The sequence below is a fragment of the Botrytis fragariae genome, assembly GCF_013461495.1.
Source record: "Botrytis fragariae strain BVB16 chromosome Unknown tig00000163, whole genome shotgun sequence".
Taxonomy (NCBI): Eukaryota; Fungi; Ascomycota; class Leotiomycetes; order Helotiales; family Sclerotiniaceae; genus Botrytis; species Botrytis fragariae.
In genome coordinates this window covers 500,679-522,729 of record NW_023500999.1, presented here as the reverse complement: position 1 = coordinate 522,729, position 22,051 = coordinate 500,679, and the positions used below count along the sequence as shown (strand labels likewise).

The following is a 22,051-nucleotide window of genomic DNA, read 5'->3' as shown; positions in this document are numbered from 1 at the left end:
AAAAACTTCAAATTCTTAAAAACTTCAATTCAATCCTTTAATTAATTGTTCCTTGTATAAATAAAACAATTCATTAATAAACCAAACATATTATCAAAAAGCTCTTAATTTATTTAATAATTATATATCTTCAAATCTCATTTCAATTATCGGTTTCTTTTAGTCACTAATTCATTATACATTTTTAATAATATTAATATATTAGCCAAATGTATAGGGTATCTATGCTTTTTCTTAATCAATCAACTTCCAGCCATGAAATGTGTTTTCAATTGTATATTATTAGTAACAGTTTAATTAATTACCAGGTAAATACTAGGTACTCGCTTAAGTAGGTGGCGATCAGATAATTTTCACTAAGATTGTCTTTGAATCTATTTTAAGTCAAGTAGATACCGAGAGTAATATAATTTCAATTGATTTTAAAACTCTTTAGAATTAATTTAAACTTAAGCTTCCTATCATTCAATTAATACTTTATCTCTTAATTTAGTTATTTCTTCATTCAATATAATCTTTGATTCTTTTATGAATGTATTTTATTACCTATATTTAAAGAATAATGTACAAGTATCCTAAGATTCTCAGTTTCTATAACTCAAATTTCAAAATATCAAATCCTTTTTTACTTAATTAGTAAAGTAATTCATTTCAAAATAAAAGATTCTAATGTACTCCATCTAAACAAAGCTACACGCCTATCTTCTCCTCTCCCTTTTTTCGCTTTCTCAATATATAGTATATGATTACTTGATCTCATCTCTTATTTGATTTAATATGCCCTCCAGCCTCGCTTGTGATGACCAAGAAAGATGCGAATGTGATGGATGGTTGGATGGATGGATATTTGATGAGAAAGAGTTGTCTACGTCCGTAAGATTTGATAGATCACTTTTCACAATGAAGATATATATTCCTACTGGGTCGATAGTTAGTTCACAGTAAATGTTTACAAACATTATGATAGTATAAACATGGCAATGTGAAAAAGTATTGACTGGTAATATTTGGTGCCTTTCTAAAATCAAACCTTTATGCGCTTCATTTTGTCTCTCCTTATCCATCAAGAGTACTGACTGTAACAAATCAAAATGGATATCTATGTTTAACTCCACTCTAACCTTCCATACTCCATATCCATTGTTTGTATTTCATATCATCATAAAGACGATCACCCCTCACTCTTGCCCCGAACCCATGAATAGCTTTTTTCTAGTTCCTTTATTTCATCCCCTCAAATTGATAAAACCTTACTATTTCCACTCTACACCAAAACTTTCCCATATACGTGGAAACAGATCTCTGTCTTCGTAATCCTTGTAAATCATCCTTTGACATTTCTTAGTTTTGGTGTCTCTCTTCAACTTATCCACTTTAAAGGCTGCATCCCACTCTCGAATTGATTTCTGGACCTCAGCCTTTTGTTTTTGGACGCAACTTTCGTAATCGGAGGATGGTTTCTTCGCTGTGGCTGATTGTGTTTCTTGAAGACTGCGCACTGCTGATAACCACAAATTGAAAGGCTCTACACAAGTATTGGCATAACGGTTGTGAAAAGCCGACCCACGGTCATTCAAGATATTATAAACTTGATTCCCGCCAGTCTTGTCCGCGTCAAGTAGCAGTTTGATTTCGTTCTTTGGCACTCCATATACCGTTTCTAAAAGAATATCATAAACTTTAGGATAGTCATCGGCTAGCTTCATCACTGTTTCCAAATCAGTTTGATGTGCCAAGTGATTTCGTCTCTTTCTGGCGCTTTTCATCCACATTGGCTCAGGTATCTGCTGCTTGGGATCCTTTTTGGTACATGCAATTATCCACAGTTGCCTTCTCATGTTGGCCGTCTCTCCTTCATATCTTGACACCTTCTCTCTTTCTAATCTCTCTATCTTTCTCTCTATCTTTATCTTCTCTCTTTCTAATCCCTCTATCTTCATCTTCTCTATTTCCAAGCTCTCGATTGTTTGATCTAACACTCTTTTCGTCTCTTTTGTATCTGCTCTCATCTCTTCCAATGTTTCTTTGAATGTGAGGTTCTTTTTCTCGTGGAGGCTGGGATTGTTTGTGATTATCTTCTCGTGTGTGAGGGTATCTCTGTGGCCAACCAATTTCATCATATCTACTTGTTTCTTGACCTTTGGTTTGATTGATTCAACACAATCTTCTCCAAACAGTTTAATGTCTTCATCATTGAGAGAAATGCTTCCTAGGAGATGATAGATTGCATCTGTTTGTTTTCTTTGCTACAAATATTGTTAGCGAAGTATAACTTATGTGATCAGGATCGAACAGCAGAGTCGATCTTTGATAGATACAGAATCTTGAGGAGTTTGTGATTTGTAAGTGTCAAAGATCTTGGTGAGAGAACTATAAAAAGGTACGAACATGCTTAAGAATGTGTTCACTCTGTATATTGTGAAAGTGGTTGCCATGTAGTCTCCAGTTTATGGGCGATCCGAAAGTGAGTGTGCTTGAGATGAGTGGATTCCAAAGTTTTCGTCGGATCATTCTGTCAGTACAGAAATAGAGAAAACACTGGAGTCTAGAATGCACAATTTAGAAGGATATGATAATGGTGAGGTAGTAAGGTCTTTGTAATGATAGTGACGGTGATTGTAATGGTGATAAACGTAGGTGTTCCTGATAAAATGCTTGGGTTTGGTGTTCATTAGTGTGTTTGTATTCAAGGTAAATGTTGATCTATATCTTTCAAAACGCTCGAGCCATCTATAGGGCTGAACTTTTAGCTAAGGAGTACAGCTTATCAAACCACTTATCAAACCATGATAAACGAGCATGCATGTCATATATGATATACCCATGTATCTTCATTATGGCAGATACATTGATTTGTCTCAAGTCATGTATGCCTCTCTGTCGAGATTCCAATAAAAAGTCTACCAAGCCAATATCCAGTATGCAGATGCCATCCCCATCTACTGTGATAAGATTTCGAGCTATGGGGAGAGTGTGTGTCGTATTGCATCTAGAATCTAGATCATATTGTTTGCAATTTGCTCATCTTGTGTTTTGATATAACATTTCTGGTAATTCCAGGAATCCTGGTATAGAGTAAAGACTTAGCTATGCTAGTAGCACCGCTTTCTTAATTACTGCCTTGCCACAGTCTATCAGAGGCCCGCAGATTGCCTCCAGTACCTAGTTTTAAGAAGAGTGCTGTGGGGAGCTGCTATTTCAAGCATAAAATCGAACCTTTCAAATTCTTGATGAGCCCCCCTCATAGGGATATATGATTATGTAATACATGGAGTACAATTCAGTCTTGCTTAATTTTACGAAATCATAAATACAAGAATAAATAGGCATTAAAATTCAAGTCCAAGGAGTTATTCTATCTCGACTTTTGTGATTTCATTATGGGTTGGTTCAGTATGATATTACTTTCAAGATTTTCTCTAAGATTTTCGAGCTAAGCTAAGTAAGAATCACTTGACTGATATAAGCAGAAGACTTATACACTAATTCTCGATCAATTTGTTCCCTAGATTATTTCGTCTACCCTCACACAACATTCATTATGATTGAAATCATAATCATATAAGGAAAACGACTCCTTCTTTATCATAACCTCCTTGGAAACCTCGAGCTTTACATGTCTAAATTTGAATTGTAGTTCGTGTTCTGGAAGGCAACCTCCCAATTCTAACGAATATAGTTCTTTGTTGCACTTTATCACTTTTGGAAATCCGATAATCCTTCTTGTCATTATCATATTGCTGATGTATATTCATAATTCGGGCCGAATGTCACAAGAAGTCAAAAAAACATTGACACAACCACAAGCTAATACTGGAATACTAGCATCCGCAAGAGGGTGAGATATTCTCTCCAGCGCGGGACCATGATAACGACAGTACGTACACGATGTACCGTACCATGGCTGACTTTAGAGCAATGGCTGCGCCACCGCTGTCTAATTTGGATTTTGGCCCACCTCCACCTTATGTTCTCCGGAAAGATATGACTGAAGGGTCTGAAGACCTTTTACTAGCCCCGGGTCATATTTATTCTGACCCAGCTCCAAGTTACACTTTTCATCTTAAACGTGGCCAGGTGTTGCTTTATTGAACCAAACAGGAATCGTGTGTGTGCTATTACGTGCCACTGAGGCAACCATTCCATCATGAATTTATCAATATCTTATTATTGTTGGAATAACAGGTGGGGGTGAACGGGCAGCGCAATAGACTGGACTACCTAACTAAAACTCAATTTTCACAATCTGATAAAGGTACAACATTCAAAAGGCAGGCAAATCTCACTGATTTATACTTGTCGAAAGTTTAATCGGATCTAGAGATTGAAAGCTTCTGGTCGCCAGACGGCGGTTCGGACTATTGGAAACTCTTCTGTTAGTATGTCCATCTTTCAAGAGAATCTGATGACACTGTCAGATAAACACTTTACTCTCCAACCTCAGCCAAGGACTCCCTGATATAATACCCGTCGATCAAAAGATAGGCAACGCTTTCGAGTATCAACAATTAACTCCTGCCTTCTGGCTGCCAACCACGGTCGGCAAATCTATGTGTTTATGTGGGGCAGGCAGGAGGAGAACGTAGACTTGTCGCTAGAAAGACATTGATGTTCTCTTTTAGAATTTGAGGAACTTTATTATCTCGCTATTTAACTTGTTCTCGACAGGGTATTACATTGAAGATATACGTTCGGAAGTTGGAACGGCAAACAATTGCATAGACATTGAACTTGTGTAGTGGACGGGTGGAGAACAGCCAAGTCTTTTTTCGCACGACAAGCAAAGAGCTTCAATGGCACACTCCGTATAATTTATTAGGAGTGTATGAATACCCCACAATTCTCTCCTCATTTTTCCCCAAATGCCGTTCACAGGGAACGAATAGACTCGCGATATATTCATCCGAGGCCGAAAAAAACCCCTTCTATAGTAGCTAGTCGTCCACATCCACATCCACTTTCACGTATTCGTATCTCCATACCGATGGTGGTTGGATTTCACTTAGCTACATCACATAACTGTCAGAAAAGAATCCCTAACCACCTATTTCTTCACAGACATGTTTTTGTATCAGTGTAAGAACCTTCTTAAATGTCTCCTATATCAGGATCATTTCAAGTTCAAGCACATCATCTTCGTCTCCCCAGAAGCACGTGACCACACCCATTCCATGTTGGAGCAGGAGATTGAGTGATTCTGACTCGCAGATTCTATGGTTGATATTGTCATCATGAATTCGAGTATCGCTCACTACTTGACAACATGTTTGTTGATGATAACTCAGATTGCTACACTTGCGACAGGATTAAGACTTTCCTCTCATTCCCGAGATCTTCACAGGCATGTTGACAATCGAAATAAAGGTGAAAAATGCTAACCTTACACGCGAACAGTTCATCTACTTCTGTGACTAAGCCACTTAAGATAGGGCTGGCGACTGAACCAACTTTACCCCTGTCGAGTGGCGCCAAATTTGAGCTTACTCCATCGACACCAGTGGCCACGCTAGATTACGGCCATGAAGTCGCAGGTTATCCATACTTTGATGTGGAATCCATCAGTGGGAAAGTTCAAATTGAGGTTAAATACTCGGAAGAATTCAATGGTCTCGACACTAACTTCTCTGACGGACCATTTCCCTTTGCAATTGGTCTTTCGAATACGTATCGTGTTGAAACTTTTGAACTCACTGAGACTGGACCTTTCGAAGCATTTCTACTTCAAGGAGGACAAAGATGGCAATCAATCCGCCTCTTGACATCGGGAAGTGTAACGTTTTCAACCATTGGATTTACTGCGTCAGTATCGGATATAGATGTCAGTACATTGCCCGGTGGATTTGAATCCGACAATATCATGCTTAACGATATTTGGGCCCTTGGAGCTAGGGCATCATCGTTGGCCTGCATCGACCGCGGGACTCAGGGTTCCATGTGGGAATTCGATGTGAATGGTGCTCTTGTAAGGGGTATGAGACCAGGACTTACAATTAAGGGCGCATCGTTTCAGAATTACACGTTGGAGTTCAACACTATGATCAAAAGAGGCGGCATAGGCTGGGCAATTGGGGTTCCAATTGCTACACCCTTGGGCCTCCAACTGAACCTGATTGGGGAGCTACCCAAAAATACAACTTTTATCAATACGAACACCACACTTACTCCACCAAATTCCTTGATTCTCTCCTATGGTTACTCTTTAGTCAATGTCACGACACTTCCTTCTTACCGCCTAGATGTATTCAATACACCTCCCATAAAGGAGAACACCTGGTACACGGTGCGGACCATCCTTGATACTGCAGACAACCTTGCGGTATATATAGATGACGCAGAAATTTTCAATACTTCTTTGTCATCTTACTATGTTGGTGAAACACCAATACAGACAGCTGGCACCTTTGGATTCGGTGGCTGGCAAGATCAGGTTGGCTACATCAAAAATGTGACCGTTCGGGACACATTTAATCAGTCGCTCTTGTATAATAACACGATGATGATTGATACAGATTTGGTACTGACTGAATACGGCGTTCACTCTAATCTCCAAACAACGTGTCTAGATGGCGCGAAACGAGATCGCCTAGTATGGTTAGGCGACTTTTATCACACAAGCCGTATAATCCCGGTCACTACTTCTCGAAATGACCACTTAAAGGGGACTCTGAATACCTTTCTAGACTGGCAAATAGAAGATGGACTTTTACCATTTGCTCCGCCGATTGGTTACAATGCATCTGGCGCCAAGCAGACATTTGCCTTTGGTAGTGGTGCATCCGCCGGTCTTGAAATCTATGGTGTTGTCCTAGTTGATTACCAAATTCTTGGATTGATATCCTACTCCAATTATATTTCGTCAAGCAATGACCTTGAGTTTGCACATCAAACATGGTCAAATTGGCAACTTCTAGCAGATTGGTTGATCGCACAACTCAGTCCTGAAACAGGATTGCCCGTCTTTCTCTCTTCGTTCATTGGTCCGAGCCAAGGCTCCGCCGTCTCCTGTGCCCTCGTGCAAGCGTTGAGTCAGCTCGCGGAAGTGGCAACGGCTTTAAATGATTTGGCGTCGGCTACCAAGTATCAAACCGCGGCAACAAATTTATCCACTGCGGTCAACAAGCAGTTGTGGAACCCAGCCATCGGCGTTTATTCCCTTTCTGCAGCTTCGCCGGGCGATTATTCTATTGCGGCAATTGGATTCTGTATAACATCAGGCACAGCAAACACGACCCAAGCACTTCAATCGTTACAAGCTCTCGACGCCCTAAAGCTGGGGCCGGGATATAAAGATTCGACACAAGTCAATAGTTCGGATCTCAGCACAAATATTTCGCCTAACATAAATGGATTTTTGCTTGCAGCGATTATCTCACACAACGCAAGTAGCAAAGCTCTGAGCTTACTCGAAAGCCTCTGGTCCCCAATGTTGTCAAATCAAAAATCATCCACAGGTGCAAGCTGGGAGTACGTAAATCTTGAAGGTAACCCGGGACTTGGTTTGTTCACAAGTCTTGCACATCCATGGGGTGGAGCACCTACATACTTACTTACCGAATGGGCTGCTGGATTGAGACGTGCTGATGGTCCATCTGGGTATGGCTATAGAAATTGGCTTATCAATCCGGATGTTGGTTTGGCCATGGGGCTCAAGACTGCCAGCGCCAGGGTGGTGACCGCTTTTAATGGAAGCTTGAGCGCGAAGTGGACATTCAATGAAGGAGTTGTGGACGTCATTATTAATGCACCGAATAACACAAGTGGTGTATTTGAAATGGCTGGAACGAGGAAAGTGCTCGTCGGTGGAGATTCATACAGGTTCAATGTAAATATATGAACCTATGATTGAGTTGCTTCTGAGTAGCATGCTGTTTAATATATCAATACATACATTTTTTCCTCCATAGAAGTGCCGCTTCCGGCTTGTTACTTCCAGAGATGACAACTCTCCCTCTAAAGTGAAAGTCCCTCTTAATAGCTTTATAGACCCCGCTCGATGAGTAAAGATGCAAGGATAAGAGGCTATATTGTCGAGAGATCACTTGCAGGGCGGGATAATTATTTAGACATCTCAGGGTGAACGTAATTATGCTCATAAGACACCAGTCATTTTGAATCTCGTGGATAGAATATAGAGAACTTGCGAAGCGTATCTAAAAGCTAGAGTAAGAATGTGTGTAGAGCTTCTCTCGTTCCAAGAGCGCTTCAAGAACCCCGCAAGGCGTACACAACAGGAGAGTATTTTGCTGTCATACAGCAGGAGCGAAAAGAGGCCGAGATACAGGCAACTTACCCGTTGGACATAAATTACAATGTTCACCATCTCACAAGTCCCAGAGTGGAAGCTAGGCGTAAAATTGCTGCAAATCCCATCAGCAATTGTGGCAAGAGCCTGATGTATCGAACGAGTCTAAGATACAAAGATTGAAGGAGTTTTGATGTGATACATCTTGTCAAGAAGATGAAAGGTACCAAGACTAAGAATGGGAGATAATACAACGATAAGACACTTGGATCTTGGGTGATTCCTTGCTGACATTTTAGTACTTCTCACCTGAGAAAGTCCATTGAAGCTAGCTTTCTTATTCTTCGATATCTCGTGGAAGTCTGACAATTGAGCTCACCGGCATATCTGGGATTGATGACAGCCACGGAAAACCAGGAGTTTCCATGAACCGGAGAAAGTTGATCAACCGGAGAAGATAGATTAGTTCATCTCCAAACGATTTCTACAAAGCAAAGGATTTCAAAGATGTTTTCCTCGGAGATGTCAAAAAGTAAGACAGATGTCAGGTAAAGGTTAGGTTACGGAGTTGTAGTCTCAAGATGTGCTGCTGACGGGAGTGTACTCCTCCAGCTTCCAATAGTCAATTCACTTGCTGATTGTGTGCTTAGTAATGATTTTTTTGTGAAGATGGAGAAGCACGCACAGAGCAGAATTGACAACAAGTAAAAAAAAAGAGGGTACCAGGTTAAATAGATTCTATTATATATGTCTTTGTTTGATTTTTATTCACCGACGGAAATCGAAAATCAAGTAGTGCTAGGTATTCATAGTGAGTAGTTTGAAAAGACACATATACATAACGTCTCTCTATCGACGTCGTATTTTATCTTCACAAATAACCCATTCGCACTCGGGACCTGCATCGAGCGCGATCTCGGCTCCTTATTTGAAATCCCTGCCAAAAAAAAGTTTCGGATCCGGGTCAACCATTGAGTCACTGTGAGTCCCTCATTTTTAATACTTCCCCTCTTACTTCAAGTACTAAGTAATCATAAGTGGATGTACCTTTGCCTTGCTGACTTTATGGGCAATTGGCAAATATAAGTTCTCCCGTCAATAAACCCACACATCTGTCATTGAGAAACAGACCGAGAAGACGATCTTTTACTACAACATTTCGAGGTCTGAAGTCGGGTCAGGTCAACTCAAGATGGGATCTTCAACTCCTCAAAATCCCACGCGGATCGCCATTCTAGGAAACGAAGACATCATTGTTGATTTCGATATCTGGCGCAATTTCGTTGCAGAAGATTTGCTCTCAGACCTCCCCTCATCTACCTATGTTCTCATCACAGATACCAATCTCTCACCCCTCTATGTCCCCGCTTTCCAGCAATCCTTCGAGGCACTTGCTGCCAAATCGAGCTCAACACCTCGACTTCTCACCTACGAAATCCCGCCCGGAGAGAATTCTAAGAGCAGAGAAACAAAGGCCGAGATCGAGGATTGGATGTTGTCGCACCAATGTACAAGGGATACAGTCATAATTGCTTTGGGGGGAGGAGTCATTGGTGACATGATTGGTTATGTTGCAGCAACTTTCATGCGCGGTGTACGATTCGTACAAGTCCCAACAACATTGCTAGCCATGGTTGACTCCTCGATCGGTGGAAAGACCGCAATTGATACGCCTTTGGGAAAGAATCTGGTCGGCGCCTTTTGGCAACCAAAGAGGATCTACATAGATTTGCGATTCTTAGAAACCCTACCGGTTCGCGAATTTATCAATGGCATGGCAGAAGTGGTCAAAACTGCCGCAATCTGGGACGAAGCTGAATTCTCTGCCCTTGAGGATAATGCAAATCTTATTATGACTACAATCAGAGCCAAGAATACCGAACGTTCTACAAGATTAGCTCCTATCCAGGACATATTGAAGAGAATAGTGCTAGGCTCAGCGAAGACCAAGGCAGATGTTGTATCAGCAGATGAGAGAGAAGGTGGACTACGAAATATTTTAAACTTTGGCCATTCCATTGGACACGCATTTGAAGCAATCTTGACACCGCAGGTTCTTCACGGAGAAGCTGTAGCTATTGGAATGGTAAAGGAGGCGGAATTGGCCCGACATCTGGGTGTTTTGAAACCAGGAGCAGTTGCTCGTCTTGTCAAATGCATAGCAAGTTATGGCCTCCCCACTTCCCTTGCAGATAAGCGCATTCAAAAGCTCACGGCAGGCAAGCCATGCCCCGTCGATGTTTTGTTAGAGAAGATGGGCGTTGACAAGAAAAATGATGGAAAGAAGAAGAAGATTGTTTTGCTTTCCGCCATTGGTAAAACACATGAACCTAAGGCCAGCGTCGTGGAGGATCAAGCAATCCGAGTCGTCTTATCTGACTCGATAGAAGTTTACCCGGGCGTGCCCGAGAGTTTGAAGGTGGAGGTGACACCACCAGGCTCAAAGAGTGTTTCTAACAGAGCACTTGTACTTGCGGCTCTTGGCACAGGCCCTTGTCGCATCAAGAATCTTCTGCATTCGGATGACGTAGAATTCATGCTCACATCAATTGGTAAACTTGGTGGTGCTACATATGCATGGGAAGATGCAGGTGAGATTCTTTGTGTGCAAGGTAAAGGTGGTGATTTGCATGCCAGTCCTACAGAACTCTACATTGGAAATGCAGGCACCGCATCTCGTTTCCTCACAACCGTTCTCTCGCTGTGCAAGCCTTCAGCGACAACAAAGTCTACCGTTCTTACAGGAAATGCACGTATGAAGGTCAGACCTATTGGCCCATTAGTTGACTCGTTACGTACCAACGGTGTTGATATCGAATACCTTGAGAATGAACACAGTCTCCCGGTCAATGTTGCTGCTTCCGGTGGGTTTGCTGGAGGAGACATCAATCTAGCCGCTACTGTGTCGTCTCAATATGTCTCCTCTCTTCTTATGTGTGCTCCATACGCCAAGAATCCGGTGACTCTACGTCTTGTTGGTGGGAAGCCAATTTCCCAACTCTATATTGATATGACAACAGCGATGATGGCAGCTTTCGGTATCCACGTCGTCCGATCACAGACCGAAGAACACACATATCATATTCCGCAAGGTGTCTACAAAAATCCAGAAGAGTATGTGGTTGAGAGTGATGCTAGCTCGGCGACTTACCCACTTGCTGTAGCTGCTATCTCTGGAACTACTTGCACGATCCCAAATATTGGATCCAAATCGATTCAAGGCGATGCTCGATTTGCTATTGATGTTTTGAAACCAATGGGATGTACTGTAGTACAGACTGATTATTCTACCACTGTGACTGGTCCTTCCATCGGGTCACTTCAAGCTATTGAGGAGGTTGATATGGAGCCAATGACAGACGCTTTCTTGACCGCTTCAGTACTAGGCGCAGTGGCAAAGGGTACAACTAGAATAAGGGGGATCGCTAACCAGCGTGTTAAAGAATGCAATCGAATCAAAGCCATGAAAGATGAACTTGCAAAGTTCGGCGTTACATGTCGTGAGCTCGAAGATGGAATCGAGGTCGATGGTCTACCTATAAACGAGTTGAAGCACCCAGCTCAAGGCATTCACTCTTATGATGATCACCGTGTTGCAATGAGTTTCAGTGTGTTATCTGTCGCTGCAAACCAACCGGTTCTCATTGAAGAGCGCGAATGTGTTGGCAAGACCTGGCCAGGATGGTGGGATATCCTTTCGCAGTCATTCCAAGTAGGACTTGCTGGTAAGGAAGTTAAAGCTACGCATAGCAAAAAGAGTGGGGTTCCAGCCCTTCCAGACAAGTCTATCTTCATTATTGGCATGCGCGGAGCTGGAAAAACTACCGCCGGTGCCTGGGCTGCGAAGATTCTTGGTCGACCTTACAAGGATCTTGATGTAGAATTGGAACGCGTCTCGGGAATGCCAATACCTGACATGGTCAGATCGAAGGGTTGGGATTTCTTCAGAGCTGCTGAATTAGATCTCCTAAAGCATTGCCTGAAAGACCAGTCAGAGAAGCATGTCTTTGCTTGTGGTGGTGGAGTCGTTGAGATGCCTGAGGCACGTGAGCTCTTGATCAATTTCCATAAGTCTGGTGGAATTGTCCTTTTGGTTCACAGAGACACAGAGCAGGTCATGGATTATCTTCGCATAGACAAAACTCGACCTGCATATGTTGAAGATATGATGGGAGTCTACATTCGTCGCAAGCCCTGGTTCAATGAATGCAGCAACTTTCAATACCATAGTAAGGGCAGCGGGACTGGTGCTCTGTCCGTTGCGGAACAGGACTTCTCTAGGTTCTTACATCACATTTCAGGAAAGAGTTTACACTTTGATGAGATACGAAACAAACCACACTCATTCTTCGTTTCCCTCACAATGCCTGATATATCATCAGCAGCAGATATATTGCCCGGCATTGCGGTAGGCTCCGATGCTGTGGAAGTGCGTGTTGATTTATTGGAGGATCCATCTTCCACGAATGGAATTCCGGGTATTGATTTCCTAAGTGTTCAGATTGCACATCTGAGATCAATGGTTCATTTACCTGTGATTTTTACCGTGCGGACAGTTAGTCAGGGAGGTCGCTTCCCGGACGCTGCACATGAAGAGGCACTGAAACTTTACAAGCTGGCCGTGAAGATGGGTATCGAATATATCGACTTGGAGATTGCTTTCCCTGATGAGATTCTACAGGAAGTTACTGAAGCTAAAGGGTTCTCTAGAATTATAGCTTCACACCATGATCCTGAGGGAACTTTGTCGTGGAAAAATGGTGGATGGTTCCAGCATTACAATAGAGCTCTCCAGTATGGAGATATTATCAAGCTTGTCGGATCTGCCAAGAGTATTGAGGATAACTTTGCTCTTGCTAAATTCAAGAAGACGATGGCTGTTGCTCACGATACACCTTTGATCGCCATCAACATGGGCGTGGCTGGAAAACTGAGTCGTGTTTTAAATGGGTTCATGACACCGGTTTCGCATCCAGCATTGCCATTCAAAGCAGCTCCTGGTCAACTCTCCGCTGCTGAGATCAGATCAACTTTGTCGACTCTTGGAGAGATAGAGCCAAAATCATTCTATCTTTTTGGTACCCCTATCTCCCAATCGCGATCACCTGCGCTACACAACACTCTTTTCAAGCAGACAGGATTGCCCCATCAATATTCTAGACTGGAAACTGATAAAGCATCTGATGTACAAGATGTCATCCGTGCTCCAAATTTCGGTGGTGCATCTGTTACAATTCCATTGAAACTCGACATCATACCTCTTCTTGACTCGGTCACTGATGCAGTAAAGGTCATCGGTGCAGTCAATACCATCATTCCTAGTGCAGATAATCCACCCCGTCTCATTGGTGAAAATACGGATTATCTTGGAATGACTCACTCACTCATATCCGCCTCTTACACTCCATCACCCGTTGACTCACCTTCTCCCGCCCTCGTCATTGGTGCTGGAGGTACTGCTCGCGCTGCTATCTACGCCCTACACTCTCTCGGCCACTCTCCCATCTACATGGTCGCGCGCACCCCTTCGAAACTCGAAGTTTTGATCTCTTCATTCCCTACATCTTTCAACATAATCCCGCTTCCAAGCACTACTTCGGCGACTGAACTCGCCATTCCTCCTTCGGTTGCTATCAGTACTATACCTGCTGATCGCCCGATTGAAAGCAATATGCGGGAAATTCTTGCCATTTTGTTGAGACATGAGAAGAGGGACGAGGGAAATCAGAGGACATTGTTGGAGATGGCTTATAAGCCTTCTCAAACTCCTCTTATGAGAATGGCAGAAGATGCTGGTTGGGTTGCGATTCCTGGATTGGAGGTTTTGAGCGCACAGGGTTGGTTTCAGGTTAGTCTATCTTGATGATTCCCATTTTCCTTGGCTTGTTAGGGGCGAGTTTGGATGATCGTACTAATACTCACTGTGTAGTTCCAAAAATGGACAGGAATTAGACCTTTGTATGCTGATGCTCGAGCAGCAGTTATGGATGATAGTATTGCTTAGATTAGGGACGAGTTTGATTCATGTCTAGGTATCGATGATTAGATGAGAGATAAATGCATGGTATGATTTATATGGGTTATGGGATAACAAAATGAAGTAGCTGTTGATTTGATGTGAAATGAAAAGTTGTTCTTTTAAATGCTATATTTGTCTGAGTGTGACACTTCATACATGGTGATTATTATTGAGTGATTCGGTCTGGGTTTGCATGGTGCATGGTCAGTATCGAGAGTGGTTGACAATATTCTTTCTCAAGGAGATTGAATGATTACAAGTCCTATCTTGCTAGCTGACACAGGGTCATTATTAAACGCAATGAACTTGCTACAAAATCGATTTCTTTCCAATGTATTTTTTTATGTTTTTTACTTGGGTGTATACATTTGTAGTCAGATGATGCACTCTTCCTCCGATTTCTCATCTCAAATGATTGATTTCCTATTCATCTCACAAGCTCGGAATATAATGCAGTGGGTGTATATATATTGGTGTTTTGGATTTGGATTTGGATGAGAATGAGAATGAGAATGAGAATGAGAATGAGAATGAGAATGAGAATGAGAATGAGAATGAGAATGAGAATGAGAATGAGAATGAGAATGAGAATGAGAATGAGAATGAGAATGAGAATGAGAATGAGAATGAGAATGAGATAGCAGGGTATGAGAGTAGGGAAGCCACGATCCAGATTGATATTGATTAATCATACTGAGCTCCTCTCGTCGGTTCTCATCGCTCTCCTTGCACCTCCTGAAGTCGTCTTGTGGGTTATGTAATTTTGGGTTGGGTTTGTTTGGTTGTATCACATCACGCCTTTCTCGTTCGTTGTCTCTTGGTCATCCCTCTCGTGTCGTTGCTCGACTTTACTATGTATGCTTCGATCTCCTTTCTTTTGTTTTGGTTATTTCTTCTTGCTTGCTCTCATTCGTCTCATCATCTATCAACTAACTTCCTCTTGACTTCGAAATGCTGCCTTCATATATATATACCTATTCTATCTCGATCACTATCCGAATATCGAATGAGAGTATCGAATAAGAGCAATGGTGATATGATATTGACTAAACTTCTTTATCTCATTCAATTCATCTCCCTTCATTAGATATATCGATCGATCGAGTCTATATTCATCCATTAACTCATACACTACATACTTCATTCATCACAATACTTCAAGATTCAAAGTCAATAAATTCCATCAAACGAGTTGAGTATCAGAGATACTCTCTCTTGCATTTAATGCAACACTCAAGTCACCAACATTTCACATCTCATCTCACTCCATTCAGTAAATGTTGATACAAAATTGAGTTACTATATTGTAATACGCATCTAAGTTCTAATTTTTTGTTTTTGTATATCTTCCTATATCATAACATGAGAATGAGATTATACTCTTTCATAATACATTCCTCTCCTCTCTTCTTGGATATCCATCGAGTTCATTATACAGTCTTTTGAAAACGAAAAAAAAAAGGAATGAGATGAGAAAGTAACAAGACGATAGAATATAATACAATCGGTATAGTGATGAAAATAATGTACAAATCCAATCTAGGCCTTTTAGCCCAAAGGAAAGAAAAGGAAAAGAGATGATGAAATAAAAAACATGCGAAAATTTTGAACTGAGTATTGACAAAGTAAAATAAATTTAGTCCAATTGACTAATGTGTCCCAAAATGCTATGCCCAGTGTCCCTTGAGTCCAATTCCCGCTAAAAGTCAATCAAGTATCATTGATTCCATCCCATTCCATGCCTTTTCGCAATGCGCGCTGAGATGAAAATTTTCAAATAATAAAAACAGTAAATGGTAAACAAAAATATAAACCCAAAACCAAATCCGGACCCCTCGTAACATTTTTCTAAAAATCATAAAGGGCATAATACATTGCGTGTGTTTGTATCACATGACCACTCACAAGCAATCTTCTGCTTGTAAGTGTGTGAAAAATTGAGGGTGTGAAGGTATGAACGTGTCAAAGTGTAAAGCGTCATGAGTCTTCCGTGGGTATCAACGATGATGTCATAGAGCCGGAAGTGTACCACCACAGATCCCCCCTCCCCAATTGCTCAATTGAGTTGACGGACTGTTCTAGTCTGCTTGTCGAGAAAAAGTCCGAGCTTCCGAAATCGAACCATTTCAAATAGATAAATAAATCAGATACCTATGGATGGTACCCGGTATCCACAAATATGCGGAGACCAAGAAGAAGAAAAAAAGACCCTTCGTGCATCGAATGGTGCATAAATGATTTCGTCATCAAATATCTATTTTGAATCCCGTCAAGAAATCCATGAATCATGAAATCATGGATTTCTTGAAAAACCATGGATTGACTCGGGCCAAGTTCCCTTGAATTCCGAAGTCAAGAAAAACAAGAGCTTGGAATCTAGAAGCCAAAAGGGAATGCGGATAAGGCCGATACAATCGAGACGTGGAGTGTTGGAGTGTTGGACGGTTGGATGGTTGAAGCAAATGGAGTCGAGGAGGTTGAGTTTGGAGAAGAGAAGATAGTATTTCAATCATCCTATCATCCAATCACAAACACTCTCGAAAATTAAATTTCCCTCTTTATCTCCCTTGCCAATGGTGAGAATCAATAGAGTCCAACCCAGATCCCAAGCATCCAATCAATCCATTCCAGTCGTGTAGATCATGATGATGATGATAGTGATGATGATGATATTGGTCATGTACTAGGGTGCGAGGTAGCTATGATGATCGGAAGGAAGGAGAAGCCAACAGCCGACTATTAAAAAGTGGAGTGGGCATGAGCATAAAACCCAATAAAGTGGAGTGATGGAGGTGGATGTGGCTGAGGTGGTGCGATCGAATATTATCTTCCTTCACACAAACTTCCTTAGAATGAATCAATGAATCATCTCGAGTCTTGATCGACCAATCGTTTCATGATTCGTAATCGATAATAAAATGCTGATTAATCGATTCCAATCATCTCAATTTCGCTTCATTCCACCACATCCCATTTACCATGGAATGGGGATGCTAATGGTGATCAAATCCCTAAACGGGAAGGAGAAGGAGGGAGAGTATCTCAAAGGAGAAACACTCTTAGTCCGAATGAAGTCCCAATCCTCTTCTCTTTCCTTTCGTAATGGTCGTCGGAATTTCGGGATGTACAACTCTTAAATGTCGAGTAAGAGCATCATTTCGACTGAAGGTCTTCTCTTCAGTACAATACTTGCATCGTAACTTTTGCTTTCCTGCATTGTGAATTGTATCTTCATGTCGTGTAAGATCATATGGACGAGAGAAGATGGTGTTGCAGGGTTTGTTTGTTGATGGGTTGATCCGTTCGCATTTGTGAGGCCCACTTTGACTGTTTAACTTTTGCGCCATTGATGTCATGGCACTCCGAGTTTCCCCACCCATGTTGTTGATCAAGGATGTCGAGTTCCGATGCTTATCCCGCTTGTGTTTTTGAAGTTGGGGAGGTGTCTCGAACCTTAATGTACATCCATGATAGGTGCATGTGTATGTTCCACTACCTGCGGATGTATCGCATGGTCTTTGAATTTCTTGATCGGGTGAATAATCACTGCTGCTAGACTCCATTGACCCTAAGGTCGGTGTAAAGTCATTGGACATGTTCGATATGTTCGACATGTTTGAAATATTACTCGCTTGTCTTTGCGTGGACGGAACGAATGGATAATGTTGCGGTATTTGTCGAAGATTGTCTCGTGTAATTATAGGACTTGTCGATTTGAACTGAGACTGCGTTGGGGTGTTTTGCGAGGTTGTAGAATTTGCCGACGAGCTTTCCCGTCGAGTTGTAGCCATACTAGCATAGCTTTGTTGTGATAATGACAGATCTTCCGACTCGGATGGCTCTGGATCAATCGATGGCGGCTGACGATAACCCGCCTTCGATTGTACAGGTCGTGGTGGTGGAAACAATGGGTTGTTTGCATCCTCCTCGGTTTCGTTGTACACCAAGTTGACATCCTTTGGCGAAATCGTTTTTGGAGTAACTTGTCCTGGATTGCTCCTCTCGTATTGGACTTGCATAGCTAACGCGTCGTCCTTGGCCTTTTGTTGTTCTCGCATGTGCTTTGCAGTTCCAAATCCCATATTGTGGGCATTATATCCTCCCGGAGTGGGAGCTAATGGTGAACCTGGTTGAAATGGTGAACGTTCGCGAGGAGACAAGACTGAGGCTTCTCGTTGAGTACTCAGATGTCCATTGTTTGCTGCTTGTAACCTTTGCGTGAATATGTCATTACTTAGATTCGAGGTTGTTTGAGTTGGGGCAGGAGTTGAGGAAGGAGCGGAAATCATGGATATGTTGGGGTTGAATAGCTCATCATTATAAGCATCCGTCATCGTGCGATCGAGTTTGGGCATTTGATGCGGAGAAGTTCTGTGAGAAGCTTTGAAATGGGATGAAAGTAAGTATTCGTTCAACCAGGAATCCACACTAGAAGTCATACCGAACTGTTGTCTTTCATCCTCATAGGCCGGTGGCGTCGAGGGTGAGTCATTGCTCGCCCCTGTAGTTAGCGATGGCCTACTCGACCCTTGACTGTGATAAATCTCTGGTGCCGACATCAGCTCGTTACCCGTCAATCTTGGTAAGCCGTCATTAAGCATTGTGAAGGGAAGGTTGTTCTGATTTTGGTATTGGTTTGAATGTGTGTACTGAGACGAGAAGAAATTCTCTTGTAGTGGTGTATGTGCTGGTGTCAAGGTTTTTGATGCTGTTGGATGAAAGTCCTGAAAATCATGATATGACTCGCCAGCTACCTGAGGATTCAAAGTGGATGGTGCGTAAGGTGAAGCTGGAGCGGCTGGAGATCCAAATGACGACAGTGAAGACTCTCGATGGTGATTGTGTCTGGAAGTCGAAGTAGGAGTCAATTGTCCGTTAGACATCAAACTATTCGATTGAACAGGTTGTTGCATGTGAGATGGTAATTGAAATATTCTATCCGAGGAATATTCGGCAGTTCGTAATGGAGTTTGTTGTTGAAATCGATTCGACGTAAATGATATTGGTTGTTGGATATCAAATAGAATTTGATCGCCTTCAAAATCAAAGGTATTATTATTTGAAAGATTATTTGTGGTAAAAGCTGAGTGTGGTGTGAGTGTTGAAGGGGTCACAGATTGAGAGTGTGATTGAGGTTGTGATTGTGATTGTGATTGTGGTTGTGGTTGTAGTGGAGTTTGAGGGTGTTGAAGTATTTGATGTGGTAGAGAAGGATTAAAAATGGAACCGTGCTGATTATAAGAAGGTTGTTGTGGATGATGTGGTAACTGACGTCTCGATGCTGAGTTCTGAGCTAACATAGTGATATAGCTTTGAGGATCTGTGAAAGGGTTTTAGTAAGAAGTTTTAGACTTTATCAAGGTGGCGAATGTTTATATATGGAAAACATTTCGACCTCGGCCTTCTGTGACTCGTACTCGGGAAAGTATTAATCAATATGGAGAAAGGGAAGAATGAGCAGGTACCTTTTTTTTGTCCCTCGATGGTTTAGCTATCAGGTAGTATCTTTTGGAATGATATGGAATAATTGGATTTTATTTGATGTATAATCAGATCATCTGGTCAGCAGATCAAATATTGATTCTCAGTTGTTCTTTCTTTTTCTCTCTTGTTGACAGGTATTTGATATTTATTATATCTGACGAGGGAAGTGGTCTGGTTTTTGTACAGTGGTGTGTTTTGGAGATGGAATGGAGAAAAGGTGATGGATGACACTAGTGAGACCCGACACCAGACTTATAGATAAAGTATTAGCTGGAGTTGGATGACTGATATGATGATTGAATTCTATTGAGAGACTAAAAAGTAACCAAGAACAAGAACAGTGAAGATCTACAAGTTGATGGTAGTGTGTATGATATGTATGTGTGATATGTGTGATATGTGTATGTATAATATGGATATCGGTTAGAGGGGATAGATATATAGGATAGAAGGATATCTATCCGGCCAAACATTTGAACTCGCATGTATGGAGTGACGATTTCCATCGGTCCCTTCCTGACCCTTACGCAAGGATTTACAAATTAAGCATCAGCACACCATGCACAGTCAAAAGAGTTTTTTTGGAAAGTAAGGGTGCTAGGTAGGGTTACAACCGCGACCGACCAAGGGTTTGGCAAAAAGATGTGGCAGACGCCTTTTTCCTCTTTTTTTCCTTTTCCTTTCCCACTCGACATGTAAGGGTCCATGCAGCCACAATGACGCACAATGAGCAAGGATCGTTAGCAGGAAAGTTCACAGATTCCCAAAACAAAATAGTGAAATCTTTCTTTACAGACCAAAAAATATAGGCCAATGATATTCATTCCAAAGTCTTAACGGCCAACAGAAGAAATGATCGTGTGCAACTTCTTCCTCGATATACATGCTTGAAGGGATATACCTAGCTACGCGCTTTGGTGGTAGATATTATTTAGTACGTCCGTTTACAATTGAATACATCGACACTAAAAGACCCTTAGATTTCCAGCGGGATCGTCCTAGCGCGTCATCGCTAGCTCGGCTTTCCACGGAAGAAGGCTTCTCATCATGATGATGCTTCGTAACAAGCCACAGAAGATTGTACGAGCCACACTGCCCACTTGACTTTTCTCCATAATGCATTTCCTTGCGAAAACGAGAGAAACCCGGAGAAGCGACGGGATGTTTTGTCCACGCTTCACAGCCATTGCGACCGTTGTGTAATGAGAAACGCTTGTATAACACAAAAATGGATTGGTAAGCTTGTTCAAATCTCACCAAGCATCCCCTAGGGTCACAAATGCATGATACTCTCAAACAAAGAACCACTTACAACAACGGAATTGCCTACGCCGTTCTCGGATATTCCATTTCTCCAAAGCACAGCCACAGGAGGAGTGTGTCATTACTCTGTAGATCTAGATTTATCAAATCTTTGGAATTATCCCTTCGTATTTGCGAGCCTATTCCTTGTAAGCGTTATCTCACTCATGGGCTAAAGATCCCATTCGTCAAATAAGGTGCTGACTATCGAGATTTGCACAACCGTTTGTCAATCTTCGTCGGGAATACCGTCAATCCTATCCAGATCCTCTCATTCCATTTTGGATGCTTTAAGACAGATAAACGAAAGTCCAATTGTTCAGCCACATTTGTACCATTCTTTGATTTTAGGAGAGTCCCGACCAGTGGTACGAGATCCGTACTCGTACTGATGTTACACCAAGAGATGCGACCCCAAAGAAAGGTCGGTACCCATTGACGACACTAGTGATACCGGCACTCCCATCTTCTCGGGTTTACCTTGTAAATTTCAAGGTTACATTTTCTAAGTGGGGATCCCGCTACTCCTTTGGGATCATCTCTTCCATGGCCACTACATGTTTACCCTTGTTACGCGGAATGGGATTTTACGATTCTCGATGAAAATCTCATGCAAATTTCGATGAATGGCAGCTTATCCATTTTTTTTAAATTTTACCATTGCCAATATCCAATCATCAGCGTGTCCAAGAATACGATAAATGAACCCTCTCAATGAAGAAGCCGCTGCCTAACTGTACAGTAGTCTCTTTCTAAAGTACTTGCTAATGAAAATAGTGGCTGAGGGGCCTATGGAAGACCTAGTTTTCCCCTTTTGGTTCTATTGACAGAACATTTTACAATCTGTCCTTCTTGATGGCTACTAGGTACCTATAAACTTGGTCATTTGATGTTGACCCATGTGAAAAGTTATCTATCTACCGACCAAAACTAGGTCTATTGTAATGGCTCGCAATGAATAATCTTCCAAACTAGTCGTAATACATTTATTCACCTTATTCAAG

General features: G+C 41.8%; 4 protein-coding genes across 4 annotated transcripts; 2 read left to right on the top strand and 2 right to left on the bottom strand.

Annotated features, from left to right (window-relative positions):
• Positions 1 to 1,253: 1,253 nt before the first annotated feature.
• Positions 1,254 to 2,390, bottom strand: Bfra_009758 (uncharacterized protein; the record flags this gene model as incomplete). The annotated part of the gene is made up of 2 exons (XM_037340098.1): positions 1,254 to 2,246; positions 2,319 to 2,390. 2 exons carry the CDS (start codon positions 2,388 to 2,390, stop codon positions 1,254 to 1,256), a joined length of 1,065 nt encoding a protein of 354 aa, XP_037189321.1.
• Positions 2,391 to 5,231: 2,841 nt separating this feature from the next.
• Bfra_009757 (putative alpha-l-rhamnosidase protein) lies at positions 5,232 to 7,834 on the top strand (the record flags this gene model as incomplete). Its single annotated transcript, XM_037340097.1, has 2 exons — positions 5,232 to 5,341; positions 5,395 to 7,834. The coding sequence occupies 2 exons, from the start codon at positions 5,232 to 5,234 to the stop codon at positions 7,832 to 7,834; spliced, it is 2,550 nt and encodes an 849-aa protein (XP_037189320.1).
• A 1,600-nt stretch (positions 7,835 to 9,434) lies between these two features.
• Positions 9,435 to 14,246, top strand: Bfra_009756 (putative pentafunctional arom polypeptide protein; the record flags this gene model as incomplete). Its single annotated transcript, XM_037340096.1, has 2 exons — positions 9,435 to 14,090; positions 14,172 to 14,246. The coding sequence occupies 2 exons, from the start codon at positions 9,435 to 9,437 to the stop codon at positions 14,244 to 14,246; spliced, it is 4,731 nt and encodes a 1,576-aa protein (XP_037189319.1).
• A 3,074-nt stretch (positions 14,247 to 17,320) lies between these two features.
• On the bottom strand, positions 17,321 to 19,561 carry Bfra_009755 (putative c2h2 transcription factor protein; the record flags this gene model as incomplete). Its single annotated transcript, XM_037340095.1, has 1 exon — positions 17,321 to 19,561. One exon carries the CDS (start codon positions 19,559 to 19,561, stop codon positions 17,321 to 17,323), a length of 2,241 nt encoding a protein of 746 aa, XP_037189318.1.
• Positions 19,562 to 22,051: the final 2,490 nt, after the last annotated feature.